At 40.0% G+C, this 18,641-nt stretch overlaps 1 protein-coding gene across 1 annotated transcript in view; it reads left to right on the top strand.

Annotated features, from left to right (window-relative positions):
* The window catches only part of gclc (glutamate-cysteine ligase, catalytic subunit), a 63,012-nt gene extending 44,786 nt beyond the window's left edge, over window positions 1–18,226 (top strand). The window contains exons 14-17 of the mRNA XM_048531179.2: window positions 8,326–8,407; window positions 9,608–9,711; window positions 16,128–16,248; window positions 17,405–18,226. Coding sequence (XP_048387136.1) covers window positions 8,326–8,407; window positions 9,608–9,711; window positions 16,128–16,248; window positions 17,405–17,610 — 513 coding nt within the window. The 3' untranslated portion in view covers window positions 17,611–18,226. The remainder of the gene's footprint in view (window positions 1–8,325; window positions 8,408–9,607; window positions 9,712–16,127; window positions 16,249–17,404) is intronic.
* Window positions 18,227–18,641: the final 415 nt, after the last annotated feature.

Genomic DNA, 18,641 nt, shown 5'->3' on the forward strand with positions numbered 1-18,641 from the left:
ATCCTGGCTCCAGGAAGGCAACACACCATCCTCAAATCTCGCCTGTTGCCACAGAAACCCCTGTCAGTCCCTCTCACAATGGAGTCCCCTATTACCACAGCTCTCCATGATGTCTGACTTCTCGGCTCTGCCTCTACAGCAATTTTTGACTTGCAGACCTGTCCACCTCTTGGGCTGGCAGTGTCGTCTGTCTCAGCAGTTTCCAAGACAGTCAGCCTGTTTACAATAGGTGCTTCCCCTGGGGTCTCTTGTACTTCATTCATGTCTTCCTTTGTCATCGACATCCCCCTTCTCTCTTCTGGTATCCTCGGTGTAGTGACTTTGCTGAAGGTCCTGTCCAGAAAATTCTCATTCTTTCAGATGAGCCTGAGGTCTTCTAGTTCTTTCTTCAGTGCTGCAACAACCTCCTTCAGAAGCTGAATGTGTGCACACTTACCACAGCTATAGGAGCCAGAAACATCATCAGTGTCCCTGACCTCCCACATCATGCATGCAGCACACTGAATCAGCTTGGCAGTCATGTCTTCAACAGTGGCATAATCTCCTCACAAAGCTTCTTCACCGAAAACTCGCACTTTACTCACCAGGCACTTTCCTCAGCCCTTGTGTGTTTGCTGTGAGTCTGTGGACTCTTAATTAGGGCCTCCCTCCCACCCTCCGCCTCTAATCTATCGTGTAGGACCTGGGGCTGAGAACACACCTACTTAAATAGCACTCCGCTAAGAACCGGGCAGATGGAATTCCGCGTACCAACCTGTCCAATTCCTTCTGCAGCACCACCTATCCTGTTGTCATCTGCAAACTTAACAACAATACCTTCAATTCCTTTGTCCAGATTGTTAATGTATAACATATATAGATGTGGTCCCAACACAGACTCCTGCAGAACTCCACTAATTGCTGACTGCCATCCTATGAAAGACCATTTTATCCCTACTTTCTTCCTTCTGCAGTCAGCTAATCCTCTATCCTTGCGTTTATGTTGCCACCACATCATGGACTCTTATCTTATGTAGCAGCCTCCTGTGTAGCACCTTGTCAAAGACCTTCTGGAAATACGAATAGATCATGTGCACTAGCTCTGCTTTTGAGGAGGTAATGAGCAAGTTAGACAGATTTGTCAGGCACGATGTCCCCTTGACAAAGCCTTGTAGACTCAGCCATACCTTTCCCGACCCCTCCCCCCCTCCCTCTTTATTTCCCAGCTTCCTTTTCCCCAGGGTCCCAACTCAAAACGTTCACTTTTCTGCTGCTCTGATGCTGCCGGCCTGCTGTGATCCTCCAGCTCTACATTGTGTTATCCCTATTTTACCATGCATTTCCAAGTACGCTTGTCCTTGATAATGGACTGTAAAATCTGACCAATGACAAAGGTTGGTGTAATTGGCCGAGAACTTCTTGTCTTCTGCCTCCCTTCCTCCTTTTTAAGGGAAATTTCTGCTCATTCAGAAATGAATGTCAAGTCTGACAATTTAAAAAGTGAAGATCTGAAGAGAGGTAGAGCTGAAGAAAACCTAGGTTTTGACATCATGCATTTTCAGATGATGCCTCTAAGGGACGACATGTAGATTAGAAATAGAAGAAAGTCAAGCACAGTAGGGAAATCATTTCAATGGGTTATCTGACTGCAACTTGATGGATAATTGGGTGCAAGTGCAGTAGAGAGATGTTGGAGTAAAATTTCCTGATTGTTTTGTCAAAGACAATATGGCAAGTCAAGAAAGATGGAGTTTTGACCAGTGTCGTCACTAGGATTCATTTGAGACTTGAAGAGCTGATTTCTTTCTGCTGAGAGATTGTAACATGAAGTTTCTAGATAGAAAGGCACAGATTTTGCAAATGCTCAATGACTGAAGCAGAAAAGGATTCTGTTACATGCAACACAATAGATGGTACTGTCTTTGCCTATGCATTATTAAAATGTCATGAACAGATTCTGAAAATGAAATATCAAATGTAATGCTGATCTTTATTTATGAAAGAATTAGAAAAGGTTAATGTCAATAAAGCAATTCAAAGGCCTGTTTAGACCAGACCTAGTCTGGGACGGAAGTTTGCGAAGACAATCCTAGATCTGTAGAGCATGGAAGTGGACCCCTCTGTCCAACTCGCCCATGCCAATCTGATATTGTAAATTAATCTAGTCCCATTTGCCAGAATTCAGCCCAAAAACCTCAACCCTTCCTATTCCTATGTCCATTCGGATGGCTTTTAAATGGTGTAATTGTACCAGCCTCCTCCATTTTCCTTTTGGCAGCTCATCCTATATACACACCACACTCTGTGTAAACATTGCCCCTTAGCTCCCTTTTGAATCTTTCCCCTCTCACCTTAAACCTCTAGTTTTGGACACACCACCCTGGGGAAAAGACCTTTTTGACTATTTGCCCAATCCATGCCCCTCATGATTTTATAAACCTCTAAGGGTGCCCCTCTGCTTCTGGCAGTCCAGGAAAATAGCACCAACTTCTTCAGCCCCTCCCCATAGCTCAAAGCTTCCAACCCCAGCAAAATCAGTCCTATAGCAGGGATACCAGAATTGCAGAGAGTCATGAGTTGTTTATTTGGGAGGGGAACAGTACCTATGGGGAGAAAACTGTTGCTAATATGACCCATCAGGGAGCCAGGTAGGAAAGTTATTTCATCAATTCAGTCGGAACAGGGTCAGAAATGGCTCAAGTGGTGGATTTGTTTGACAGAAAGAAGTAAAGGGGAAAATGGGAAGAAACTAGAGTATTCGGCATCAAGACTGGAGCCTTAAGGTTTGCCATGTTGAGTGAATGAAGGGGACAAAAACAGCAGTAGAGGCAGCTGAATGGATGATCTTGATCTTAGCAAATGGTTGATGAGCTCCTAGAGGTGAAAAGGGCAGGGAAGACTTGTTATTTAAAACATATTTCCCTTGACTGAGGAGCATGTTTGTTTTTGAAGATTATTCTATTTTAATATTCACTGCATATCTAAATGGGCATCTTAGTATCTTTCCCCAGATTGTTGGAACAGAGAAGGATGTCTTGCTGTTCAGTCATCTGTGGTGTTTTCTGCCAGACAAGTGTTTGAAACAGGGGGAAAACATTCATGGACCTCCACTATGTTACCTAACTCTATCCTTTTCTCGAACTCCTCATATCTACTTTTAAACAGGACAAGTGGCCAATGTAAACATTGGATTTATCAAAGTAGCACAAGTGTCTTCTCTCCATTCGACATCTTTTTATTCCTTGGTAATTTTGTTTTTAGTTTTGATTAGTTGAACATTCTTTTCTTGAATAATAATAACTTTGAACAAAACTCTAGTTTTTACCCTCCACAGGGGTACTGAGATCCTTGTTATCACACACTGTGGATTGAACCTGGGTTGATCTTTCAGCTAGAATATAGAACATAGAACAGTACAGCACAGAACAGGCCCTTCAGCCCACGATGTTGTGCCGACCATTGATCCTCATGTATGCACCCTCAAGTTTCTGTGACCGTATGCATGTCCAGCAGTCTCTTAAATGACCCCAATGACCTTGCTTCCACAACTGCTGCTGGCAACACATTCCATGCTCTCACAACTCTCTGTGCAAAGAACCCGCCTCTGACATCCCCTCTATACTTTCCTCCAACCAGCTTAAAACTATGACCCCTCGTGCTAGCCATTTCTGCCCTGGGAAATAGTCTCTGGCTATCAACTCTATCTATGCCTCTCATTATCTTGTATACCTCAATTAGGTCCCCTCTCCTCCTCCTTTTCTCCAATGAAAAGAGACCGAGCTCAGTCAACCTCTCTTCATAAGATAAGCCCTCCAGTCCAGGCAGCATCCTGGTAAACCTCCTCTGAACCCTCTCCAAAGTATCCACATCTTTCCTATAATAGGGCGACCAGAACTGGACGCAGTATTCCAAGTGCGGTCTAACCAAAGTTTTATACAGCTGCAACAAGATCTCACGACTCTTAAACTCAATCCCCCTGTTAATGAAAGCCAAAACACCATATGCTTTCTTAACAACCCTGTCCACTTGGGTGGCCATTTTAAGGGATCTATGTATCTGCACACCAAGATCCCTCTGTTCCTCCACACTGCCAAGAATCCTATCCTTAATCCTGTACTCAGCTTTCAAATTCGACCTTCCAAAATGCATCACCTCGCACTTATCCAGGTTGAACTCCATCTGCCACCTCTCAGCCCATCTCTGCATCCTGTCAATGTCCCGCTGCAGCCTACAACAGCCCTCTATACTGTCAACGACACAGCTGATCAACTGTTTCTTCAGTCTCAGTGAGAGGGGTTGTTATCTCGCTTCCGCTTATGAAAGTCTTCCCACCCTATTCTTTGTAAGAGCCTGTTGCTTGTGTGGCTCATTAACTGGTTTCTGTTCAGTGGTAACCCCCCAGGATGTTGGTATTGATGGATTCAGTGATGGTAATCCCATTAAATGCCAAGAAATGATGGTTAGCTTCTCTCATATTGGAGATAGTCAGTCAGAAATTGGCTGGTGCATTGTGTGTTCTGGATTTAAATCGTTACTTATCACCCCATGCCTGGATATTGTCCAGGTCTTCTGAATTTAGACATGGACTGCTTTAGCATCTGCACAGTCACAATGATGCCGAGCGTTATGCAATCATCAAATGTCTTCACTTTGGACCTTATGATGGAGGGGACATCATTGAAGCAGCTATAAATGATTGAGGTAGGACGCTACCCTGAGCAGCTCTGCAGCGACGTCCTGGGCTTGAAATGATTGATCCCAACAACAACATCCTCCTTCCTTTTTTTTAGGTATGACTCCAATCAATGTAACTTTACTCCTCATTCCCACTGATTTTGGTTTTGCTGGGATTCCTTATGATAGCACACAATTGAACTTTGAAGGGGCAGTTTTGAGGAAGGCTTTTGGTGTCAGTGAGCAGTTTATTCCTGTGCCACTTGATAACATTGATCCTCTCCCATCTCTCTTTATTTGGATGATTAAGAGTAGACTGACAGGGCAGTAATTGACATGGTCGACTTTGTCCTTTTTTTTGTGTACGTGATGTTGGGCAATTTTCCAAATTGTCAAGTAGATGCTGGTGTTGTGGCTAAAATGGAGCAGTTTGGCTCAGATGTGCTAAGTTTTGGGCCACCGATTTCAGTACAATTGCTGGAATGTTCTCAGTCTCTGGTTTTAGTAGTAGTCTTCCACCATTTCTGGAGTGAATTGACTTGGTTGAAGAGTGCCATCTGTGAGGCTGGCACCCTCCCCAAGGAGGCAGAGATGAATAATCCATTTGCATTCTATTTCCACTATTTGTTTTGACCTGTATTGTAGCTTCATCGGGTTATGCTTCCTTGTTTAGATATGCTTAGTGCTGACATGCCCTCCTACTACAGTCTTTTATGAACAAGGATTGATCTCGTAGCTCTAATGGTAGAGTTGGGCATATGATGAGCTTTGAGATGATCAGTTGTGTACTTGAATACAATTCCACTGCAACTGATGGGCTACAACACCCTGTTTTGAGTTACTAGATCCGTCCGAAGTCTGTCCCATTTATCAATGTGGTAGTCCCATGCAATACAATAGATGGTAGTGTCTTTGTCTATACGTTATTAAAATGTCATGAACGATTCTGAAAATGAAATATCAAATATAATACTGATATTTATTTATGAAAGAATTAGAAAAGGTTGGATGCCAATAAAACAATTCAAAGGCCTATTTAGACCATACCTAGTGCAATGGTTCCATCTGGATGTTGTACTTCAGGAGGGATCTCCTGGCTTGGAAGGAGACAGCAAAGATTTATTAGAATAATACCAGAACTCCAAAGCTTAAATTTGAGGAGAGGTAACATGATCTGAACCATGAACAGAAAATGCTGGAAATACTGAGTAGAATTTCTGGAAAGGAAACAAATTAATGTTTCAGGTCAACACATGAGCATTTTATGTTTTGATTTTAGATGTCAGCCATTGCAGTAGTTTTGTTTTAACACAACCTCTAGGTGCCATCCTTGGAGTTTTAAGTGATTTGATTGTATTTTCATGATATTACGAGGAACCACTGTACGAGATCTAATTCTTGTGGGAACGTCATTTTAAAAAGAAGCCATACTTTTCAGGAGGAAATCTAAGAAGCATTTATGTTAAGTGTGGTAAACATTTGGAACATTTCTTTTTGCCTAGCAACAAATGGTAGTCCATTGTTAATTTTCAAAGTGGACATATGGAGTTGGATCAGAAATCTGTATGATCTGATTGAACAATGGAAGAAGCTTGCAAAGCTAAATGTTCCAAATGACCCAAATCAATGATGTAAGGAGCATTGCCTGAAATAAAAGTTCAAATGCGGTGATAGCCAGCATTTTCTCATGCAGACACAAAGCACTGTGGAGGTTGGAAATACTTCCCAACTCTGGCAGCCTCTGAGAAGGTGGAACATTTCTGGTCTGACCTTTTCAGGCTGCGGGCCTCTTTTGTAATGCACGCTTCCAAGTGGCCAGCAGGGTCAAGAATAGTGAGAGATTCTTAATGCAGTTGTCACCTCCTAATCATGTAATACATAAGTGTCATTTAATCTAAAAATGCAAGTGTAATACATCATTGTGTGGCTAATACAGTATAGTTTTCATCTTAGAACATAAGAAATGGGAACTGGAATAGGCATTTTCAGCTCTTTGAGCCTGCTCCACAATTCTAATACAATTATGGCTGATTTGATCTTGGTTTCAACTCCACTTTCCTGTCTGGATTCAATATCGTGGGCCTCCTCTGAACTGCCTGTAAAGCTGTCCTCGAAGCCACCAAAATTATAACACCTTGTACACTTGCAGCAACGATTCCCAATTTTTGTATTATTTCCTTTAGCAATAAATACCAAAATTTCATTTTGAGTACATTTATTACGGCCTGGACTTGCATGCTAGTTTTCTACGATTCATGTACAAAGCCACCAAAGCACCCTTAAGCTTCTCTCCAGCTACCTAATTTGTTTTTCTAGTCCTGGAATCAAAATGGATAACCTTGCACTTGTCCATGTTTAAAATGCAAATAGAGTAGTTTATAGCTCTGTCAGAGTTCCTTGGCAGCTATTGCAGCCTCTCAGCTCGCAACTCCACTTGAGATCTGGAAGCCCTGCTATCCAGAGCTGTGTATGAGGTTCATTGTGCAGAATAAAAGTATTTGAAAGTTATGTCCTTACACCTATAAACAGTCAAAACTAATGATTAAATTGATCTTGGGTGTGGCCAGTTTTGTGGCTGGTGTTGAGCTGGTATTAACTATTTAAATTAGATGTACAATAATACAGAAACTCATATTTCTCTTAAAATTTTGCAAAGTTTTGGTCAGTTCCTAGAAAGCAATGCTGGAAAATCAACAGTACTACATAACTGAGACTCCGAGACAATATTTTGAATTGGTGACCAAAATTTTTATGCTGCTATGTTCCGTTCAACAAAGTGTTTTGTGAGAGATGCAACAAAAATGCCTGCATTCAACAAAACTGTTAATTTCTGGGCCAGCTAATTTGCTGTAAATGGTTGTTCAGTTTTATTGGTTTTGCCTTGTGAAACTGAAGCTTTTGCATCCCTTTTTTAGTCCTGCCCACCATTCTAGAACACAGAACATTACAGTGCAGTACAGGCCCTTCGGCCCTCAATGTTGCACTGACCTGTGAAACCAATCTGAAGCCCATCTAACCTGCACTATTCCATTATCATCCATATGTTTATCCAATGACCATTTAAACGCCCTTAAAATTGGCGAGTCCACTAGTGTTGCAGGCAGGGCATTCCACACCCTTACTCTGAGTAAAGAACCTACCTGACATCTGTCCTATATCTATCAACCCTCAATCTAAAGCTATGTCCCCACCTGCTAGACGTCAGCATACGAGGAAAAAGGGTCTCATTGTCCACCCTATCTAATCCTCTGATCCTGTATGTCTCTATTGTTGCTTCTTAACATTCTTCTTTCTAACGAAAACAGTCTCAAGTCCCTCAGCCTTTCCTCATAAGCCCTTCCTTCCATACAAGGCAACATCCTGGTAAATCTCTGCACCCTTTCCAATGCTTCCACATTCTTCCTATAATGCGGCGACCAGAACTGTACACAATACTCCAAATGCGGCCGCACCATTCTTGCATGTTTGTTTTTGTTCATCTATGTGAAGTTGCTGGTATGTTGGAACATGGTGTAGTGAAGATGCAGGTGTGGGACTTTGAGATGCCTACGATTTTAAAAGTTCCTTGATATTTTGAATTGGGGTGCGTTCAACTAACTTAGAACACTCCAAAATCTTTCAAATCGATTTGTTTTAAATTATAAAATCTAACAAACATTGTTATTGGCCTAGGTGGATGAAAACTTGATTGTGGCTCAAAAGCGTGATGCTGTACACCAAGGGATGTTCTACTTCAGGAAAGACATTTACAAAGGTAAGAGTTAGGAATCTTGTCAGTAGTCTAAAACTTTGTAGAAGTCACCTGGATTATTTTGTTTAAAGTCTAATTTAATAGAATATACAATCTAAAAGTAAGTTGAGCATGCCATGAAAGTCAGATTTCTATCTCTCAAATAGAAGGGAAGTACTGTGGATGCTGGAAATTTTTTTCCCTTTATTCTTTAATGGGATAAAGATGTCACTAGCCAGGCAGCTTTATCGTGCATTCCTAATTGCCCAGAGGGCAATTCAGAGTCGACTGCGTTGATGTGGGTCTAGAGTCACATGTAAGCCAGACCAGGTGGTGGGGCCAGAAGGCAGCTTCCTTCTCTAAAAGACATTCAGGAACAATATAGGTTTTTCCGACAATAGATTCATGGTCATCATTAAACTCTTAATTCCATGTATTTTATTAAATTCAAATTCCACTATCTGCTGTGGTGGGATTCGAATCAGAGTCCCCAGAATGTTACCTGGGTCTCTTGATTAATGGTCCAGTGGTAATACCACTAGGCCATTGTCGCCTCTTACCTGAAACCGGAAGGAAACACAGAATACTTTAGAAACTTAGCAGCATCTTTGGAGAAAGAAACACTGTTTTGAATCCAGTATGATGATTCTTCAGAATGGAGTTAGAATTCTGTTAGTTTATCTCACATTTATTGGCTAAAATGGAGGGCAGCACATCATTAAGCCTGGTTTAAAAAAAAATCTCACCTGTGAATATCATTATTGTTTTTACTGTCTTATGAGATGATGTCACACAAGTATACCATTAGAGAAAATGTTATTATAAAATTCCATCTTTTATTTTTGTCTGAAATGCCTCGTTATGAATTGATTACACAAGGAAAAAACAACTCATACTGAGCTTATGGAAGTAAAGCACACAAGATTTGAGAAGTTGAATATCCTGAAAGAGTTAACCTGGCTGACTTACTGTATAATTCATAATATCTCCATTACACTTAATTTGTACAGCCTTTGGGGTTCTAAGGAAAAGCATTACAAGTAAATTGAGAATCTAAAACATGGAACTATGTTGCTGCCTGCTTACTTGATACACTATATTTTACTTCTTTCAGTTCTAACAATGCTTGAACTTGTGTTGAAATCTGCTATAAGGCCATATTTATTTTTCAGTTAAGGTTAATTGAGAATGTATTTTCTTAATTTTATGTCTCTGTCACCCTAGCTGGAAATCCAGTTGTTGATGGCTGTGCTTGTACACAAAATGGGATCGATTTGGATTCGGAAGAATATGCATTAATGAGCATAGACACAATTATTAATGGAAAGGTAGGTATAAATGCCCCTTACTGGCCCGTGATGATTTGCAGAATTGTTGCCATTAAGAATGTAATTTGAAACTAGCTTTACACTCCAGGACCCAGACTGGTTGGGCCTAGCTTTGTTATATTTTTGTAAACAGGTTGATTTCTCCACCCTGCCAATCTTTTCTCTCGTATTTGGTAAGTGATGGGGCTCTAATTCGTCCAATGGTTCTTACTTCATACTACTTTTTTGTGAAAGTTTGTTCTTTAATTATTCACTTGTGGGATATAGTTGTTGCTGGCTGGGCCAGCATTTTTTGTCATCTCTAGTTATCCTTGAGAAAGTGCAGATAATGTGCCTTCTTGAACCACAGCAATCCATGTGTTGTAGGTAGAACCAAGATGCCTTTGGAACGGAATTCCAGGATTTTGAAACAGTGACTGGCGGAACAGCAGTATGTTTTCAAGTCAGGTTGGTAAGCACCTTTTGAGGGGACTTTGCAGGTGGTGATGTTCCCATGTATTTGATGCCGTTGTCCTTCAAGCTGGAAGTGGTCATGGTTCTAGAAGATCTTGTCCAAGCATCTCTGGTGATTTTTTTACAGTGCAATTTGTATTGTATGTAGTACTGCTACTGAAAGTCAGTGGTGAAGTGATGCACACCACATCCACAAACAATCAAACTGCATTGGCCTGGATGGTGTTGCACTTGAGTGATGTTGTAGCTACACTCGGCTAGAGAAGTGGGAGCATTCCATCATACTATTAACCTGTTCCGTGTAGATGGTACATAAACTTTGGGGAGTCAGAAGGTGTGTTAAGGCACTAAGGTTCCTAACCTCTGACCTGCCCCTGTGACCTCTGTTTATATAGCAAGCTCAGTTCAGTTCCTGGTCAGTGGTAACTGCTAGGATGTTGTTCATTGTTGGATTCAGTGATGGTAATGCCAGTGAGTGTCAAGGGGCAGTGATTAGATTATCTCTTATTGGAGCTGGTCGTTGCCACTTTTCAAGCCTAGCTATTATCCATGTCTTGTTGCATTTAGACACAAACTGAGGAGTCTCAAATGGTGCTGAACATTTTGCAATCATTGAATATCCCCAGTTCCGACCTTGTAATGGAGAGGTCTCTGGTGAAGCACCTGAAATTGGTTAGGCCTAGTACAGTACTCTGAGGATCTCCTGCAGAGATGTCCGGGAGCTGAGCTGACAGACTTCCAGTGACCACGGCCATCTTCCAATGTGTCAAATATGACTCCAGTTAGCAAAGAGTTGTTGTCCGATTTCCATTGGCTTCAGCTTTTTTGCTTGGGCTCCTTGCTGCCACACTAGGTCAAATACAACCTTGATGTCAAGATCTGTCACTTAGGTCACGTCTAGAAGCTAACTCTCTTGTCCATGTTTGAACCAGGGCTGTGATGAGATCAGGAACTGAGTGTCCCTGGTAGAACCCAAACAAGTATCAGTGAGCAGCTACCTTCAGCTTAAAGAAATCTTCTATCACTGAGTAGATGGGGCAGTAGTTGGCTGGGTTGGATTTGTCTTGCTTTCTGTGTACAGGATGGACCTAGACAAATTTCTACAATTTCAGGTAGACTATCAGTCTTCTAACTGTACTGAAACAGCTCAGCTAGGGGTGTACAGGTTTTGGAGCCTAAGACTTCAGTACTATTACTTGGACAGGCTAGATGAGTGGATGGATGCGTGGCACACGCAGTTTAATGTGGATAAATATGTGGTTATCTACCTTGGCAAGAACAGGAAGGCAGATTACTATCTAAATGGAGTCAAGTTAGGTAAAGGGGAAGTACAACGAGATCTAGGTGTTCTTGTACATCAGTCAATGAAAGCAAGCATGCAGGTACAGCAGGCAGTGAAGAAAGCTAATGGCATGCTGGGCTTCATAACAAGAGAAATTGAGTATAGGAGCAAAGAGGTCCTTCTGCAGCTGTACAGGGCCCTGGTGAGACTGCACCTGGAGTATTGTGAACAGTTTTGGTCTCCCAATTTGAGGAAGGACATTCTTGCTATTGAGGGAGTGCAGCGTACGTTCACAAGGTCAATTCCCGGAATGGCAGGACTATCATATGTTGAAAGATTGGAGCGACTGGGCTTGTATACACTTGAGTTTGGAAGGATGAGAGGGGATCTGATTGAGATGTATAAGATTATTAAGGGATTGGACACTGTGGAGACAGGAAGCATGTTTCTGCTGATGGGTGAGTCCAGAACCAGAGGACACAGTTTAAAAATAAGGGGTAGGCCATTTAGAACAGAGTTGAGGAAAACCACCTTCACCCAGAGAGTGGTGGATATGTGGAATGCTGTGCCCCAGAAGGCAGTGAAGGCCAAGTCTCTGGATACTTTCAAGAAAGAGATGGATAGAGCTCTTAAAGATAGTGGAATCAAGGGTTATGGGGATAAGGTAGAAACAGGATACTGATTGTGGAGGAGCAGCCACGATCATAATGAATGGTGGTGCTGGCTCGAAGGGACGAATGGCCTACTCCTGCACCTATTGTCTATTGTCGAAGCTTATAGCCTTTGAAGTATCTAATCCCTCCGTCTGTTTCTTGATATCACATGAAGTGAAAGGAATTGGTGGAAGATGAGCCACAGTGCGCAGAGGCACAGCTTTGAGTTGCTAGATCTGTATGAAGTCTGTCCCATTCAGCACAGTAACTGTGCCACACAACGCATTGCAAGGTATTATTAGTATGATGGCAGAACTTTGTGTTCACAAGGACTTTGCGGTCGTCCGTCTTAATGTTGCTGTCATGGGCACATGCATCTGCAGCAGGCAGATTAGTGAGGATGTGGTCAAGAATGTTTTGCACTCTTGTAGGCTCCCTCACCTGCCGACCCAGTCAAGCAGCTTGTTCTTTCGGACCCAGCCACCTTGATCAGTAGTGCTGCTGCTGCTGAGCCTTTCGAGAGTGGATGTTGAAATCTTCCCCCATTCAGTGTACATTCTGCGCTCTTGCCACGCTCAGTGCTCTTCGATATTGAATAACACTCGGAAGCACAGTGAGACCAGCTGAAGGAGGATGTTACAAGACAGTTCTTTTCCCCCATGTCTCTCCTAATCGCCCAAGACTTCAAGGAGTCAATGTTAAGGATTTCCCAAAGCAACTGCCTCTTGACTGTTTGCCGCTGTCCCACCTTCTCTACTGGGCTGCGCTGCCAGTTGGAGTAGCCATTTCTCAGGGTGGTGTCTGGGGCATTGTAAGGTATGATTTTGATAGTATGACTGTCAGTCTGCTGCTTTGACTAGACTCTAAGACAACTAGGCCCCAGATTTTAGAAAGGAGGACTTTGCAGAGGCAACAGGTCTGTTTTTGCTGTAGTTGTTTCTGATGCTGAGTTCAATACCATGTGATCAATCCAATATTGTTCCTTTTTTTCCTTTTTGAGACTATCTAGTGATGTTACAATTAAGTGGCTTGCTAGACGATTAAGGGTGGTGGGGACTCTCCATTCAATTACATTCACAGAATGAGAAAACTTAGTAATCTATCATTTGATTTTTTTTGGTGTTGTTTCTATTGTTTACTAGCTAATTGTAAGACATCTTTGATTGTGCTTTGAGATTTCTGGCAAGGCAAAAGTACTATAGCCTTACTTAGTATGTAGATAAACACAGTGCCTGAAAGGGGCATCACTAATCATAATTTCCATTCTCTGAATGAACTCTGGACTTTGTACAGGAATACAAAATGTGGGGGGTGTGGTGCAGGTTGGCATAGAGTTCTAACAGCTTCAATTGAGAAAAGAAATACATTTTTCAGAATTTCAGTTGTGTAGTATAAGCAAGCTGCTTTCAGGATTCATACAGTGAATATTATCTTTTTTATTCTGATGCTGAATTCATCACATGACGAGTGAAACGTATTCAACTCCAGCAATTCAGATGTGCCTAAGAATCAGTCTGAATAGGACTGAAAAGGTAGAGTGACAATGCTAAAAGAATATATGACAACAGTTGAAAGAATTTTTAGTAAGGGTGAGAGCAAACAATAGGGATACTAGAGTTAAAAATAAACCCCATAGGCTGTAAGGTATTGAAAGATATCTATAGATCTCCTGGCAGCAGTAATGTTGTAAAAAATGTTTTTAAATATGGAGCTTGGAGAAGATTGTAGAAATGGCTAAAACAGTTGTCAACTGTTTTAATTTGCACTGACGAGACAAGAAAATGGAAACCTGTTAAAGTCATGAAGCCCATAAATTTCTAGAATGTAACAAGAATATTTTCTTGAACCAGGATATTCTAGATTTACTAATACGATGAGAGAGTCTTGTATACAGTGGTCATAACGTGATAGGATTTTTAAGTTTGAGAGCACATCAATGTTGTAAGCTTAAGTAAAGCTGACTTCAAAGAGACGAAGAGTAGGCTGGGCATATTGAACTAAACAAATAGCTGCAGAAATGTTAGCGGTATTCAAAACTATGTAATGGAGAACAATTAAAATCCTAAGCTCAAAGTGTGAAATGTCTATTTGTACAATTGATTAACCATAATTTACATTTCAGAAAAATTAGAAAATTAAAGGCAATAATTTCACATGCCAAAAAAGTGATAATCCAGTTAACCTGGGGAAATATTAAAAACCAAGTACATGACAGCAAAGATATGGGTTCATTAGAATACCGTGTGCCTTCAATTAATTGATAATGTAATTATTATGATTCACGATATATTATCATTGGGGAAATGTGGTTCTAAAGTGGGGTGTAAGTCAATTTTAATTTTTAGCTCTTGGAAGATTTGACTTGTTTTTCTTGTTCAGTACATCATTTATAAAGTATGCAATAAAACTAAATGAGCAAATCGCCTAGGAAAGGTAATTGCTAAGGTTTTACCTGTTTTGCGTTTTACAGCTGAGAGAAATGTGGGCCAGAAGCAGGTTAGTTGAGGGAAAAGGTCTGTGATAGCAAAGATCATGTTTTGTAGCAATCTCCAAACACACGGCTGGGGAAAGTGTCCTGAGAAGCTTTGATGTCAGTGGGAACAAAGCTGCAGAAATAGAAAGCTGTAAAGGTGTCCGGGAAAGACATCTTACAAGTCTGTTGAAGAAATGAGCTTAAGGAATCCATATTAAGTAGTAAGTGAGGTGAGTTAGCTTTTTTTTAAAGCTTTGAGTGAGATGCTAATCAAGAAAAATAACTGAATTTGCTGAAAGGGACCTAATTAGTCATGTCAACTGAGTAAGAAGCTTTAGCATGGATTTAAACTGAGGTTTGAAGGTTTATAGGAATATTTACTGGAGAGAAGGATTAATTTTTCTTTTTGGAATTAGTAATGACATTGTTTCAATAATTTTTGTTTAAGGTAAGGTAGTTAGTTTTTCTTTGGTGTCGCAAACTTTAATGTACTTTTTAAACTAAAATTGACAGCCTCTTGTGACTGTTCAGTAACTGATACCTGTAGTAATCAAAACAAGCCTATGACCTAACTAGGCAGGCTTCACTCCAGGATCTGACTTGTTCAGCTTTACCATCAGCTGGGATAACTAGCCTCATGTTTATCACGCAACTACTTTGTATCTGTTTTTAAGGGGGAATATGATAAGATACCAGCGATTAGAGGAGGAACTAAAGCTTAGTTGGGGAATTTTTAAATTCAAAGAGTGATAAGAAATGAAGGAAAAAATAGGAATAAAATAGTTGGCCCTCAACACCTCATGGTTTTCACCATAGGGTATTAAAATAGGTACTTCAGAGAATTTCAAAATGTATTTTAGTTTGGGTACAGCATCTCAAACATTATATTTGTAGGGAATGTGCTGCAGAATCACTAGAATTACGCCAGAGCTTTGGTTAAACTTGAGAACAATTTGATTAACTTGGCTTGAATTCTTCTTTAGTTTAGCAAAGGAAGTGGTAATCTAGCTACATACCTAACGTTAAATGAAAATAATTAGATAGCTACAGAAACAAAGTGACAATAACAATGTTAGGGCACTTTGTTAGTGAAACTGGGAAGCACGTTTTCTTCTACAGAAGTAGAAATTTGTAACTTTTCCCATAGCATGGATGATAAGATAATTGTGACTTTCAAAGTAGAGGTTTTTATTGTGTAAAAGGTGTTATAAGATATGAGGCAACAGTAAGATAATTAAATTGAGGTACCAATCATCTGTAATTTAAATGAATGCTTGTCGAGATACAGACAAGGGGTTGAATGCTCTCTTTATTTTCCAACATCTGCTCGTAGTGATGTTCATCAGTGGGTGTATGCTGTGTAAATTGTCGATGCAGGCATTACAAACATTTCCATTAACATTCCAAATATTTTACTGAAATGTGTTCACATTTATTAAGCAAATTTACCTTTATATGGCATCTTTGGAATGCAGACTCTCTTCACAGTTCACTTTGTAATTTGGTGAAATATTGAGACTCATGAGACTTTTCCAATTCTGATTTTGGTTTGCAGGAAGGAGTTTTTCCAGGTTTAATTCCAATTATAAACAGTTACCTTGAAAACATGGAAGTAGATGTGGATACACGGTGCAGCATTTTAAACTACCTCAAACTCATCAGAAAGCGAGCTTCAGGTGAAGTTATAACTTGTTAATGTAACATTTGTTTACCATAACTGGAATTGAAATCATCACCAGAAGGTCTAACTACATTTATCTGGGCATTTATGCATGTTTAGTTTATAGCACTCGTCATTTCTTGGGGCCCTTCTGTTGTAAAATTAAAAGTTGAAATATCTGCACTCTTCTATTGATTTTCTTCAACAGCCTCAAGTTTAATTCTGTTCATTTGTTATGACAGGTGGGGGGGGGGGGGGGGGGGTGGAAATAAACACTAAGGTGCATTAAAACACCTCTTTAAGGTATTTCTGTATCATGAACATCAACACCTGGAAAGATATAGCAAATGATGGCCATGATGGAATCATACATCATGATTCAATCTGAATTATTTTGAGACTCTTGAGCACCTGGCCTGTATACCAACTCACCCATGTGGTCTCCTCTTTGTTCAGTTTTTGCATTGTTTGTGCCATTCTCCCAATACACCAATGTCTTGTACATTAATTTAAGTTGGTGGCATATTTGTGAAGTTGGGGATATGTGGTTGTCTCCAAACTGTAGAGGTATGGGAGGGCAGGGAGAAAGGTGAAATCTAAAGAGAACTTTTTTTTAAAAAAATGTGCCAATTATGAGAATACAAAGCCTAATTTCATGTTATAATGTTATTAATTAAATTTTATTAATTAAAATTATAAAAAAATTATTTTATGGTATGTGGGGTGGCCCTGGCAAAGCCAACATTTGTCCATCCCCAATTGCCCTTGGACTCAGTAATGACCTGGGCCATCGATAGGGAGTGTGAAAGTCAGCCACATTGCTGGAGGTTTGGAGACTCATCTAGATCAGACTAGGTAAAGTTGGAAAATTTTCTTCCCTAAAGGATATTTGTCAACCAGTTAGGTTTTATGACAAGCAATAATTTTATGGTTGCCATTACTGACACTAGCTTTTATTTTAGATTTATTGAATGAATTAAATTTCACAAGCTGTCATGATAGAATTGGAAACCAAATCTGCAGATTAGCTAGATTGTGTCCAGTTAAACTTACCACTATGCCACTACCTTCGTGTATATCTCAATTTTTCACTTGACCACAGAATGTTCAAAGAAAGAAAAATGAATCCATATTTCCACTGAAATTTTGGGTTTTTTTTGTTCCTTTTGCAGGTGAACTGATGACAGCAGCATGTTGGTTAAGGAAGTTTGTTACTGATCATCCTGACTACAAGCAAGATAGTATTGTAACTGAAAAAATCAACTATGATCTTATTATGAAATGTGACCAAATTGCAAAGGGGTTAGATGACTGCCCAAAATTAATTGGCGTACCAATCAGCAAACCAAAATACTCTGACCAGCATAACACCGTTTGATTTCGTGGCGTTGTGTACCTGATGTTTATTGTACAGATTTTGCATGGAACAGAGACCAAGAATGCACACAAACTAATGAACAGGGCCAACCATTTAAATCAAATCTTTATTTTATTGATTGTTTAAATCAGTGCAGATTTGTGCATTGCAGTTGTCATATGACCTGTAAGCTACATGTACATATATTGTTTTTAGATTAACAATGTATTTTTAATACACTTACATGGGTTGTTGCACAAACTTCTGCTGTAGATACAAATAGAGAAATGTACTTTGTATATATAATTTTCTTACCACAAGTTCCATTGCCTTTTGTTCATTGTAAATGTACTAAATAAGTTGTTTAGATCATGTACGAATAAATAATAAACTCTGTAGATGTTTATATTGAATGTTTTGTTGATTTGACTAAAAGAAATTACTAACTCTATGTCGTGTCCACATTGTGTAAAATATCTACATTGTGGTTTACATTTTGTAAGGATTTTGTCAAAGTTTAAATCGATTGTGTTTGCATTGTTTCATAAGTGAGTTCAGTTGATATTTCATGGTTTTCATAGTGAGAAAATGAAATGAAAATCAAGGAAATGTAATTGTAATAAACTCATTCTGGAAATTGAGATTGGACTAAATACTGTAATGTTTTGGTAGATATTGCTTAAATGATGCAAATTTTAGTTTCTTCGACCATATATCTGCCAAAGTGAGCTATTCTTGGTCACAACGTCTGAATAGTGGCTTCCCTACCATCCTAGAGGTCTCGGTGCTGAACTTGACCTGCTTTCTCCTCACTCTATTTTTATTTTGTAAACCACTTGTGAGGACTGCTGGTAACTAGATTTCCTTTTCATGTTAAGTTTCCCCGTGCTTCGGCACCTGATTTTTCTGTGCTATTGACTGCCTTTGTCTTTGCTACTGCATCATAGAGATCTATTTTTGCTTTACTCTGACTAGAGCTAGCTAATTCATCAGTTTTCAGTTGTTTCTATGCCAGCTATCTCTTTAGAAATTCTTAATTTTAAAACTTGGGA

The sequence above is a fragment of the Stegostoma tigrinum genome, chromosome 4, assembly GCF_030684315.1.
Source record: "Stegostoma tigrinum isolate sSteTig4 chromosome 4, sSteTig4.hap1, whole genome shotgun sequence".
NCBI lineage: Eukaryota > Metazoa > Chordata > Chondrichthyes > Orectolobiformes > Stegostomatidae > Stegostoma > Stegostoma tigrinum.